General features: G+C 37.0%; 1 protein-coding gene across 2 annotated transcripts in view; it reads right to left on the reverse strand.

The window, feature by feature from the left end:
• LOC133517654 (LIM domain transcription factor LMO4) overlaps positions 1 to 13,468 on the reverse strand; it is a 270,497-nt gene that overhangs the window by 40,911 nt on the left and 216,118 nt on the right. For both annotated transcript variants that reach the window (XM_061851012.1, XM_061851011.1), the window contains exons 3-4: positions 7,934 to 8,092; positions 4,973 to 5,171 (exon numbers count right to left, since the gene is read on the reverse strand). In XM_061851012.1, the coding sequence (XP_061706996.1) occupies positions 5,039 to 5,171; positions 7,934 to 8,092 (292 nt within the window). In that variant the 3' untranslated portion in view covers positions 4,973 to 5,038. The remainder of the gene's footprint in view (positions 1 to 4,972; positions 5,172 to 7,933; positions 8,093 to 13,468) is intronic.

Raw genomic sequence — 13,468 nt, forward strand, 5'->3', positions numbered from 1 at the left:
GTTTTGGAGGAGGAAACAGTCGAGTACGAAACATTGTTTTTTCAGCTTTTTACGCAGGATTTTTGCCTAACCTGGCGTTGTCCTTATCGCACTAGTTTTAGGAGCCGCCGGATATATTCACCTAAAATATTTAAATCTTAGCTCCCGTATCCTATTAAACAAATGCAAACGTATAGGAGCGGCCTTAGTGCACACTGCTCACATCACTTATGAGCCCGACGTCACGCTGCACACCCCGCCGAACGCTCCGCTTCGAGCGTCCACTTAGAATACTTACTGTATTCTATGCCCTAGTTACCCAGTTTATCGTGGTACAATCGAGACATTATAAAATGATTGACGATTTATGGGATGGTGGTTAAAAGTAAAATAAAATAGGTAAAACATATATTATTTAAGAAATATGGACTGTTTTAATTGTCTGAGAATAAATAATTTTATTTATTTATTATTATTTAAACATGGTAAAATGGCTCTACTAGTATTATGTGAGTTGCGTCCTTAGGAAAATGATAATTAAAAAACATGGTGATGCAATGAATTTGACAACTAAATAGTCCTGGCTAGATCTTTTATTCACTTTTGTTACATGAACTTGGTTTATTCACTTTTGTTACATGAACTTGGTAACGTAACGTAAGACTTGGCAAGCACTTAAAACTACCAGGAAAATATAATGACAATATTTTGCGTTATCACATAACAAATTCATCACGTGTTTATGAGTAATCGAGTGTTCTAGACGCGGCGCTTAATTTAGTTCGCCCTTGAGTTGTCAAAATATAATTTAGAAAATGACAAATTACAGTTTTCCTGACGTTGTAACGTAGATTAGTCTGTAAGATTAAGTACCACCGTGTGAACGTAACTATGATACAATATAATATGAGATAAAACAAGTAGGTATACCGGCACATTTACACAAGTAACCAAAATAAACTATACACTATTTCGAATTCTGACATCAGTTTTGGATGAACGATATGTATTGTATACGTGTACGAAAGTAATAGTATATTATTATACGATTTAGTTTTATTTTGAACGATGAACGAACGAGTATTTTTGGTAATAAAGTCGAAAAGCAGGATGCACCTTTACGATAGATAACTGCTACCCTAGATGTCTCAAGCGTCAATAATCAGGGGCAACAGATTATAGTTTTTAACTGAAACATTTGAGAGTGGTGGTAAGGAGTTAAGGATCAGCGCTCCGTGATTTACAGAAACACGAAGAAAGTAAATATCCTAACTATCATAATTTGAGATTAAGGGATAATTTGTCCGCGGATGCAAGGTTTTAAGTGCAGCTGAACATCATCATAATAAGTTGGAATACAAAACTCAGTGCACTATTTTCATATTGATACGTTTGTAAAACTAAAGTAGAAAAGTGATGACTTTTTACTAAAGTCGTGTTGTAAGCCGTAGAATGTCGTGCAGGGTCGACCTCGTCGCGTGCGGGACGGAGGCCGATTGAAATAGATAGACAATAGACAAGTCATCAATCACACAAGTATTGCCGATCCGATCAAGTGGATTTGTAATTGGAGCGATTTAATATACTTCCATGTTTTTTGTAGAAAAGATTTATTGTTTGTATCTATTTCTGGCTCGTTCAATAACCAAAAACGTACATTATTGATATAGAACGCGCAATTGGTCAAGGGAGATGGACAGAGGTCATACGTGATGTTAAGGGCATTATTGCCCGAAAGTCAATTGACGATGGCGAAGAAGATAATTTGGGTTAATAAAAGGCTATGGCTGGTCACGACACTTAGTTTTCAATAATTGTTGATCCGCGTTAATGTTACGTGTTGTCCATTGTTTTAAATTATAAATTCGCTTCGGGTGAACATCTGCAAAAGTTCAAACAGTAGCATGATCTCGTCCGACATAGTAGGATTTTGTAATAAACGTCAATTTGGAATCTCGAATCGAAATAAAAGAACGTGTCGAACTGCGCTGCAAACAAGCAAGGGCCGGTGAAAAGCTGTCAGCGGGGCTTGACAAACAGCTGAAGAGCGCGCCCGTCCGGCGCACTACATTAGTGGGCGAGATCAGAGGCCGGCGGACCTCGCCCGCAGCTAGCCTTTGTGGAAAGATTCCTAAAGCGTGCGAGACCACTTTGATGTCGGCCCCGGCAGGTAATTTGGAAAAACGTTATTTAATTAACTTTCGACAAGTCGGCGTAATCGCATTACAAAGCCGCCGGGTGAACCTGAACGGTCAAGTCTTTGAGCCGAGGGGCGTACGGCCGAACTTGATTTTTACGCCAAACAAACACGGCATAAAGGCGCTGTCATTTACAGGTGCTTTCCAATTAACATCGGGCCTTTGACCATCGCCCGCACAAAGTAATAACAACTAGCGCCTCTTTGTAATTATAGTTAACTCTGTACCGAAGGCTCGGTGCTTAGGGGGACAAGGTAATTGAAACGCGCTTTGAACAGACATTTATGGCCAACTTATAATTACCCAACTTTCCTACTAATACTAGGGAAACAACATTACTTTTTGCTAATTTGAAAGATAAAGTACTTCCTTGGATGTAGAAGGAATTGCCGTTTCAAACTAACATGAAAGGTATTGATGCGAAGAAGCTTTAGAAAAGTCTCTTGAGGGTAGATCATGTAAGATAGTTTGTCTGTTACTCGTACTTGTTGTTATTTCTAATGGCTTTAAACTCGCGAGAAGTCATGTACTCGTACTCGCTCAATGTAATTTATATATTAGTAACTCGAGAGAGCATAATGATGTTTCATTAAAAGTTCAGACATTAAAATCTCGTCTAAGTTACAGAAGCATGTCATGTTTACAGGTTTCCAATTCGAGGCTTCATTAGCAAGGCTGGACAATAGTTGTATGAGTTGTCGAATAAAGTTCAGCGGTGTTTAAACTTCGGAATTGGTTGGCAGTGAATTTGAGAGAGCGCCGTAAGCAAAGCGTCGCCTGCGGCCCTCGGACATGGTCGCGTAGATAATTAACTCTATGAACAATCCCTTTAAACAACTTGCATACTGCAATTAGAAAGCTTTACGCTAATAAATATTATTACGAGCGTTTGAGGCGAAGCTTAGCGCGCAACATGTTTCAGTTTCACACTAAACGAAATTCGTGACGCCGAATTTAATGAGAGCTCGGTTTATAAGGCAGTATATTATGCCGCGGCGCTGTCCGAGCCTGCGTTCCGGCCGAGTGACTCGCTCATATAAACAAAGCCAGTCTTTGTGCGGTGTTCATTGAACAGCTTAATTGCATTTCTTCGCCACTTCTCTCTGCGGTGGCCGTGCGTCTCATAATCGAATTAGTACTTTAAAATTCCAATTTTCAAAATGAAAATTGCTTTCACCGTTTGTGCTGGTGTGGTTCATCACTCCGTAATTTGGTGTTTGCTAATTGTCGAGTAATCAACTCGAGTATTGTGCTTACGCTTAGTTACTATGCGGTCAGGCGGATAAATTCACATTTGACTTTATTTATATACAAGCATTTTTTACTAAATGTACTCTATGAATATTATTTACATAGGTGTACAATTATCATTTACCATTCACATATTTCAAATCCATTAACAAAAAGAAACCAACCAATGAACATGGCTGAAAATCGAATTGAATTATTGGCTAAATTCTAGTTTCTAAGATGTTTTTGCGACAAGTTTTATATATTACGTTAGATAACTAACTTCATAAGACTACCATATTTAGCCATCACAAACAACTAAGTTGTTAACGTACACAGCTGTAATAACATAAATCAAATCAAGGTAACATACCATTTACCTGATGTATGTTCGCAACGTACAGGTAATCCTCAGTAAGAGAGCAAATGGTTCGAGAGGCCCGGGTTTACATCGCCCGCTCGCTTATGACTCGTGAATTTTTAAACCACCGAAGAACATGCACTTCCGAGCCGAATGTGTTAGCTGGTTTATTGGACTGTGATGCTGCTCATTATTTTTGAGTTTGTGCTCGTCTTTGAGTGGACATGTCTACGGATAGTTTAATAAATACATACCATACATTATGTGTGTCTTGATGTTCCCTTTGAGAGTAAATAGAACAAATGAGATAAAATGAGTCGTACTTATATAAACCCAAGACCAACACAGTGTATACGCAGTAGCGTTTTGCATTTCGGTGCGTAAATGTCGCGGCAGTGTATTTTAATTAAAAACTCGGCGCGGCCGATCCTTAGTTTTCCTTATTACTGCTATACTCAAGGTTCCAAGTGACAAAAATAGTGCCTCACTTAATTGAGAGTAATCATAAATACGATCTTAATGAAACCGCCATCAAATTACCGCTAGCGTGCCAAGGAATGCTAAGCCAAAGTGCAACTCGGCAAAATCCCAGTCACGCTCGCCTCGACGATAATTAACGTATAATTAATTAATTAAAGGATTTCCTAATCAACGCCACGACAAGCCAGTGTTAATAACATAAAGGTCGAACACCCACTCTTGAGCCGTGGAAGGTAAACATGTTGTTAGACCTGGTTTGTAATTGAAGCTTGGGGTTTAAATGTTTGTAGGAATATTTAATAGCCTATTAGTAGCAAGTAGCTAGTACTCATTATAATTTTGCTTAACTTACGAATTTTTTTGCCGTTCTAAATAAACTTGTACATTTACACATTACGCATAGGGCGACTAGAGCTATCCACGATTACTTGCTATAAATAAATACCTATAAACCAATGTGGAGTGAAAAAATCTTAATGTTATTGTAATTAAAACGTATGTTAGAACATAGAGACATTTTAGAAATGAGTAAGCTTAGAGTGTTCACTCTATACATGAGTTTCCCTTAAAATTAATACTTTATAAGCTTAAACATTATGACAGATACATTTTCGCAAAATTCTATTAAAACTTATTATAAATGGGTTTTATTTATGCATGGGGTAAACACCCTCAGCCCACTTATTTCTCTATGCTTTCAGTTATATAGGTAATGGTGACGTACCTCCTCATAGTCCCTGTGCGAGTGTTGCGGCGCGCGCGGCGGCGGCACGGGCGGCGCGGGCGCGGCTCATTCGCGCGAGCGGCGCGGGCGCCCCACCTTGCCCTTGCGCACTGGCGCGCCGGGCGTCGCCGCGTTCGCGCTCTTCATCAGCTTCTGCCAGTCTTGCTCGCACACTAGTGAGCCCGCGAGCATGTAATACCTACAAAAAAAAGGTTTATTTACAAATACAGCTCACATACGAAAAATGTGGATATCCGTCCGACAACAAACTAGGCTGATCCTGTAACTTGGCCATCTGCAAGCGCGGGTAACAATAAGCAATTTTAGGATAGGTGACCTAAAGGAAATGAGTATTGTATCCTCTTGAGCTTTGGCTTACCGTTTGGTAAGCAGGGTTTTGTTTTCGATATGGAAAATTGATGGAATTTGATTAAGCTCCTGAGGTCAACATATGGAATGGCTGATAGTCGACACCATCATAATTAAGGGCTATACGAATATATAACTTGAATTACCACCATTAATCACTTTAAAAAATACTGAATATAGGGAGAGTCCGGGGACTGGGAATCTTGAAGCCAATGATTGAATTAAAATTGCTGAACTCAAAATATTTATTTTATCAGTACTCAAATATTTATTCCATATAAAATACAAAAAAACATTGTTGTAACTATAAAATTTTAACTCAAGACTAACTTAAGCTATCGCTTAAGTAATCGCTTTTTAGCGATAAGACCGCCTGTTGTTATCTGGTTCTATTTTCCTCTAAATGTATTTGTAGTTTTACATGTATTTAAAATGTATATATAATTATTGGTGCAATAAAGAATATTTACTTACGTACCTAAGCCAAGTCAAAACAAGGGGGCCTTTTTCGGGTGGTTAGTACTCAAATTTGGCTTCGCAAGTCACATTAGAGTGTTCCATGTTTCCGATTAATGTACATTGTAGGAGAGGCCGGAAAACCGCTCAAAGATGGACGAGTGAGTTTGAGGGCCGACACGTTAGTGGAGGATGAGGATATAAGCAAACATTTGCATAACAATAAGTACATAATATTTATAATGACGTGAGGACAATTGTTGAAAGAAAGCGATGTATTTTTGCCAGGAACATTTATATTTTGTTCACCAGTAAAATTCATTTTATAACGTAGACACGTGTTTCTTGTATTTTTTTGTCAAACAAAATTTACACTATGCAATTCAGTAATTATTTACCGATCCCGCCTTTTTTTACTTTTTTTATCACTTTAAAGAGGTGTTTTTCTGTTATTTGCTTCAAACCGACTCTAAACAGAAGCTTCATCTTCTTCTCTCATGGGAGCCTGGGGTCCGCTTGGCAACTAATCCCGAGAATTGACGTAGGCACTGGTTTTTACGAAAGCGACTGCCATCTGACCTTTCAACCCAGAGGGTAATATAGGCCTTATTGGGTTTAGTCCGGTTTCCTCACGATGTTTTTCTTCACCGAAAAGCGACTGGTGAATATCAAATGATATTTCGTACATAAGTTCCGAAAAACTCATTGGTATGAGCCGGGGGTTTCAACCCGCGACCTCTGTATTGCAAGTCGCACGCTTTTACCGCTAGGCCACCAGCGCTTCTGACTCCAAACTTAGAAGCGTTTTTGCAAAAAAATGCCTTTATCGTGAACTGAATGGTTTTGACGTTTCTTTTTTTTAAACAAGTAATTTGACCTATAAATATCCTAATTTTATTTTTGTAGGAAAAAGTTGCGCCAAAAAAAGACCTACCATCACCAATGACAGATGATGACAACAATGATTACCAATGACAGATGATGATAACAATGAAACATTGCAGTAGTGGTTGGTGGTTCAGGTGCTACAGCTATTGCCTACTTTCCAGCTAGGTTTTAGACCATCTATTGCCACGTTTCCGAACAGTGGTGTGAAAAAACAGAACAGTCGCCGTCGTCGTAATATGGGTATTGGAAAAATTAAATATTTTGATCCACCTCTATTTATCTGTCAAATACGTGGCATAGGTTTACAGCCTTTGCCATCACCAAGGCTGCCTACCAAAGTACCTAGTCATTAATTGTTAAGGTGGTTCGCTTTCCATACAAAAAACAATTACGTTTTATGAAATCATTACACATGCACTACATAAATATGTGCGCATTTATCTACTTTCGAATATTAGTTTGCGCTAAATTGATAGAAAACCATACATCATATAGAAATCACGCAAAAACGTCATTTTGGTGTTACATTGATAAAAAATATAGCGTTTTATTGCGTGATTTCTGTATGGAGCAAAGTTTTTCTATCAATTCAGCGCAAACTAATATTCGAAAGCAGTTAGATGCGCACATATTTATGTAGTAATAGTGTGTAATGACTTTTTGTATGGAAAGAGAGCCACCTTAAGGACATAAGCTACACCATAACAATTACTTACGTTGTGTGTCAGGCTGGAGAGTCATGAAGACAAATTGCGTATTGTATAATTAAGTGTCAATTACAGTAGTTATAGCGACACGTCAAGTGATTTTGGAGCAAAACACGTGATTTTGGAAAATAATAGCGGAATACAGTTATTTACATCAAGAACTAGATTAGTATGTAATGAATCTAATGAGATTTCATTTTCGAACTAGTTTGACTTAGGAACAACATACCTACTGATTATTCAGTCACCAGGTTCACACTGAGTAAACAAAACGCAACTACTCGTAGTTTAGGTACGCTAAATCTCGTTACTTGCAAGTATTGCAACTTAGTTTGAGAAGAAGTTCAAAATTATTTTGTACATGTCAAATGTTGGTCACCGGACCTTTCGAGAAATGGGGGCTCTGGGGCATCCTTTCCGGTGAAAAGTAGGTATCCTATGTCCTTTTTCTGGTAATAATTTGAAAATTGAACCAAATTTCATTGTAATTCATTATATATTGTATTTGTGATTTATTAATTATTGTATAAACAACCATTACCTATCGCCCTGCATGAGGTGTGAGCCGCATTTGGAGCACGCGAAGCACTTTATGTGGAAGACATGGAGCGGCTGCTGAGGCGCATTCGTTCGCATGACGAATTCGCTCGCGGGTATCGCCTGGCCGCATGCTGCGCACGCGCCGCCTGAACCGAACATTCTGGAACAAAACAAAATACGGGTTATAATGTATGTCGTTTATAGAAAAGAAATACTATATTAAGTATCAGACAAAACCAATCGCTGGCAGTGAGATACACTTTACTTAATATGTTATCATTTTTAGTCACATTCATACATTAGGAAATTAAATATTTTCTTTTATGCCGTTTAGTACATTTTTGATGTCTAGCGTTCTCCAATTCTTCCTCAATTGCTCAAAGGTTAACTGGAAGAGATCCCTGAAAGGGATAAGTTTGCCTTTGTACAAATGATGTATGTTCTGTCCTGTTTTATGTTTCTTTCTGTACAATAAAGTGTTTTACTACTACTACTACATTAGATTATTCGTAATACATATTTGTAAATCTAAATGAATTTTGTGTATTTTTCTGTGGTCTGGGAAAACTGATTTTCGCTGTATTTCATATCGAATTTTTAATCCCTAGCTTTAAGTTGTAAGTACCTAATGGTGGCAAGGGAGTAAACAAGGTTATCATTGAGCTGCTGAATGCCCTATTTTAGTCATAATAAAATAACATTAAACTAATATACGACCTAATTAATTGCTAAATTCTGCTCCATTACGCATAAAACCATATATTTATGTAACAACGCTTAGAAAACATATGTATAACGGTTAACCGTATTCTCACGCAAAAAAATCCAAACTCAAACTGGCCTTTAAACGACTGTTCCGGTTGTTACTCATGGTGAGGAAGAATCAGTGTAGGTATGTGATTTAAAAATTAAAACTAAACCAAATGTTTACAGGTATTGAGCGAGTCAACATACTCGATCTACCAAGAAGCATCAACGTGAAAGCGTTTGTAAAAGAAATAAAAGTGTATATTTTCGGTTAAAAGCCTTTAAAACACGTTAGCTAGCTTGTGTAGCTATTCAATTATCGATTCCATCAGCCGATTGAGTGAGATTCCGGTGGTAGAGTGCGCCTATTTGTTTCTCTCGGGCGCGGGTCAAGTCGAGTACATTGGCGAGTACTATTGCGATTATTTACTTAAATGACGAAGTACGGGTAAATTAAATATTGTAAAGTAGGTTCCCCATTAAGTCATTTGTAAGTAATAGTGAATTATTTTGTTTACAATTTCGGCCTAATCTATTGACGTTTTGTATAAGTACTAAATTAAAAGCTTAGTCAAGTACTAACGAAAAACGCAAATAAAGCATTACCTAAATCAAATTTAATCAAAGAACTCTATTACGGAATTACTAATTTAACATTGAAACGCTAAAGAAGTGTTATGCGCTATATTTTTAACAGGTTATGTTCCGATCGTAATACGCATTTTATATGTTATTCATAGTAAAGGTACAGCTCGTTAAACCTTGATAGATGGATAATAAAGGGGAGTAGCGCCTGCGTCGATAAATCAATCGTTATTGGATACTTCAGCCCCGTGTACCTCATTTAAGTGACAGTTACAGTTAAATATAAGTGACGAACGATTATTTCACATTTGAAATGTTTCTAGGCATCAAGTGATTAATCTTTTTAATATCTAATAACTTCAAGCACAATAACTTTACCTATAGTAGAGAAGTAACTAAATAGCAAGTAAAAACTTATTTTTGAAATTTAATTCGTACATAACCATTGCCACATGCATACACTTAAGTCTTCGATAAGCTACTTATAGTTACTAACTTATGTATCTATTGATGAGAAAGCATAAAATTTGTTTGTATATAGGTACGCGTAATATTCCGACTCCCAGTGAAATATCATGACCAGTGCCAACATTTACGCGAAATTACGTTGATTTCTCTCCGTTTCGAACGATACCGCCCGCCCCCATCGCTCGCTTCTCTAATGATCTCCTCGAGAGGTTTTAAATTATGTTCCTTACAACAATCTACACGTACACAACCGTGCGACTCGAGACGTTCCCTTAATGAATAAAATAACATGTCAAGATACAGTCTTCATCTTAAATTAATGAGGATTCACGGTGACGTATTCAATTTTACACGTAACGAAGGCAAACAAACTTCGAGTGAGTGCGAGGCTGGCACCAAACTTTTCTTTGAGTCGGACCCATTCGCGTCGCCGATCGCGCCACGGACCTAATTTATTAAACTCGTTAAACACACATTTGTTAATTAATATCGGTGTAGGGGATACCTAAAAGTTCGGATTTGAAGATATGAGATCCTTTCATTACATATCATTTCGAAGTCTTGAACCCTTCGACAAGTTCCGAAAGTTGATTAAAGTAACCCGATTTACGGGTGAATAAATAAAATAAATGAGTGTACCCTGTACCAGCGTGTATGCTCGTATTAGTAAAGTTTTATTACTCGTACGTATGCCTAGTAAATAGATATAAAGATACAAGTATAACTTGAACCAATAAATAGCCTAGCACGCGCGTGTCTTCACATTAGGTACCTGATGGACAAGGTAGCGGTATATCACTAATAGTTATTTACGATACAAGTGCAGAAAATAGGAATTCGCAACGAGTGGTGATAAATTAAAACACGACCGAAGGGAGTGTTTTAAAGCGACACGAGTTGCGAATTACCTATTCACACGTGTATCGTACGTTTTACAGTACATATGGCTCTTTAAAGTTTCGACATATGCGCGGAAAGTGCTCATTCCCGCACACGTGCGGGAAAGTAGTACCATATGTCCTGTAAAGCAACATTATTATATACGTTAATTTTTTGGAGGAGGAATCAGTCATGATCGGGACCCCGAATTAAAAAATATATATACATATACAACGTGGGCTGGTAAAACCCGACAGATTTTAAACAAGCATTCCAAAAACTTTTTTGTGCATTTTCTGCACACGACGCGCTCTTTTTACATTTTGCCGAAAAAAAAAACAATGAAACTAATAAGTAAAGTTTTTTTTTACAGACTAAAATTGATATTTTCTTGTAAAACTTTAATCTGTGTCAGTAGGTATGTCTAAACCAAGTTACATAGTGACAGACAGCGTCGCAGCCAAAAAGGCGTATTTCCCTAAGTTATTACAGAAACAAATTTTCACAAGAATTGTCATTATCTCTAAAACAAGACTGATTTCAGAGAACTTTGAAAGACATTTTAGTCTCTAAATGCGGTCAAGAATACACCTTTAAAATCTGTCGGGGTTTACCAGCCCACGATGTATAACTATATATGGTTGGAAGGCTGGACAGAATGATATCTTTCTGGGATCAATTATAAAACCTACATTTTGTTAATTTCGTTTTGTATTTGAGCAGTGCAACGTAGGGCAAGGGCACATGGTGTTCATTAGACACAAATAGATACATGTTTGTTGCTTCGGTTTAATTAATTTCACCTTCATACGCCGATACAATTTGTCGGAGCTACTTAATTGAAAACGCTCTTACCGGAGTAAATGAAACGAATGCTATTTACCCCGAATGATTGAAGCGAATTTATCTTTTAAAGTTTAAAATTTATCTTTAAACCTTTCCCATTCGACCTTTAATTATTTGAAAACGAACGAAGGAGCGCAGGTAATTAAATTTTGATTGCTTTCGGCCGGATTGTTATTGCGATTTATTAATATTTTGGCTGTAAATAACGCCCAGTCCGCCATGCTAATAGTGCCTGCAATAATTACTAATTAACTATTAAATACGGTAATTAAACGCCTACACCGATAAAAGTTACAGTAGGTAATTAAAGTTAGATGTGTGCTTGCTATTGATTTTTATTGCAGTTATAAAGTTAACTACAAGCAAGGGAAGTTATTCACGTTACCGGGTTAATGAAGTTCACATGTTTTATTGTTGATTAGATAATTATAGGCAGTTAAACAATTTAGTGTCACCAGACATCCTGTATTCAGATTACTGTCCGTTAATTATAAGCTCGTAGTTATGTACCTACGTTTATTAATTTGATGCTGATAATGCTGATGATAATAATAATAATTATTTATAACCCTACAGCCTACGAAAATGGCAGTCCTGGGTTCGGATGGATTTTTATTGAAAAATATAACGTTTTTTTTTCTAAGTGAACAACTTGTCTTAACAAGGCGTCTTATTGTCATTTCAAATAAAATCCTATAAATTGCAAAAGTTCATAATACCTATTATAAGCTGTATTCACTTAAAACACTTAACTCATTAACGGCTTAACTGTCTACTAGCAGTGTCAGCCATCGAGCGGCAATCCGATTACAAACTTCGCAAATCTCATAAGAGAAAATAAGCTTTTAACTAATATGGAAATTGCCTGGAAAAGTAGTAAGTAGGTGCAGGCGGTGGGTCGGTACACCCGCAGGGGGAACTGGGTCCCGGAGACGAATGGTCCCGAAGTCCCGATCAAATGCGTCCGAGGCGCGAAGGGGATCCTTGGACTTGTTGCTTCCAATCCTATTTGTTTCCGAAGACGTTTAACGGGTATATAAGTGGAGTAAGTTACGTTTTTATTTAATTATGTTTGTTCTTTCCCTTTGGGTATTAAATACTAGATTAGATTACTCAGAATATAATTGCCCTTTTGCTATATGCTTGTTATAAAAATAAGACTTCGTTTAGGGGTATCTGTATTGAGATTTTTAATCGCCTTCGACAGTACAATTGCAGCGTAAATATTATTTTTATAAATAAAACATTTTCTTGTAAACAACTGTAAATCTAGCGGAGAAATTACAACGAATTCAACGATAATGAATTAAAGAACATACATAACTAACATCAAACAAACTAGTTAATTTGAATATTTTTAAAATTACAAGCTAAAGTTTTTCATGTGTATATTTCGCTCGATACCCGCGACACGACAATGCTCGCGTCGTTAGCAAGAAACTCGTTAGCAGCGACAAGCGACAATTCGCTAATGACACGTATGCGCTGATTCACGTCAAACGCTCAAAACACGTCTCGTAATACGTAAAAGGTGCATTTATTTATAAAAATGATCCAGGTCTAAGTTCAGGCTATTACGGATATTACACTAATTCTTACATAATATGGAATCATTACCTGGGGTAAAATGTGAAGTTAAAATTAATTATAGGTATATGCAAAACTAGCTATAAACTACTATTCAAAGTAAAAATACTTAAAAATAGATATTAATTAACTAAAGGCCAAAGTTTTTGGTGGCAAATGCCAGCGTCGTTAGCAAGAAACTCGTTAGTAAAAAAATAAAAATAAACATTTTAGGCGCATGGCACACTGCATCCGATTCGAACGTCCTTAGATCGGAATCGTTATCTGAGGAAATATATACAAAAGTAATAAATAATTTTAAGGTATGGTGCAAACTGTCTTGTGAATTGTGGAATATAAACATAGACAAATACAACTTATATATGGCGTCTCTTTCAATTAATTAATTTCTTGGTTCCTTCTTGCGGCAAATACTTAAGTTTAT

The sequence above is a fragment of the Cydia pomonella genome, chromosome 5, assembly GCF_033807575.1.
Source record: "Cydia pomonella isolate Wapato2018A chromosome 5, ilCydPomo1, whole genome shotgun sequence".
NCBI lineage: Eukaryota > Metazoa > Arthropoda > Insecta > Lepidoptera > Tortricidae > Cydia > Cydia pomonella.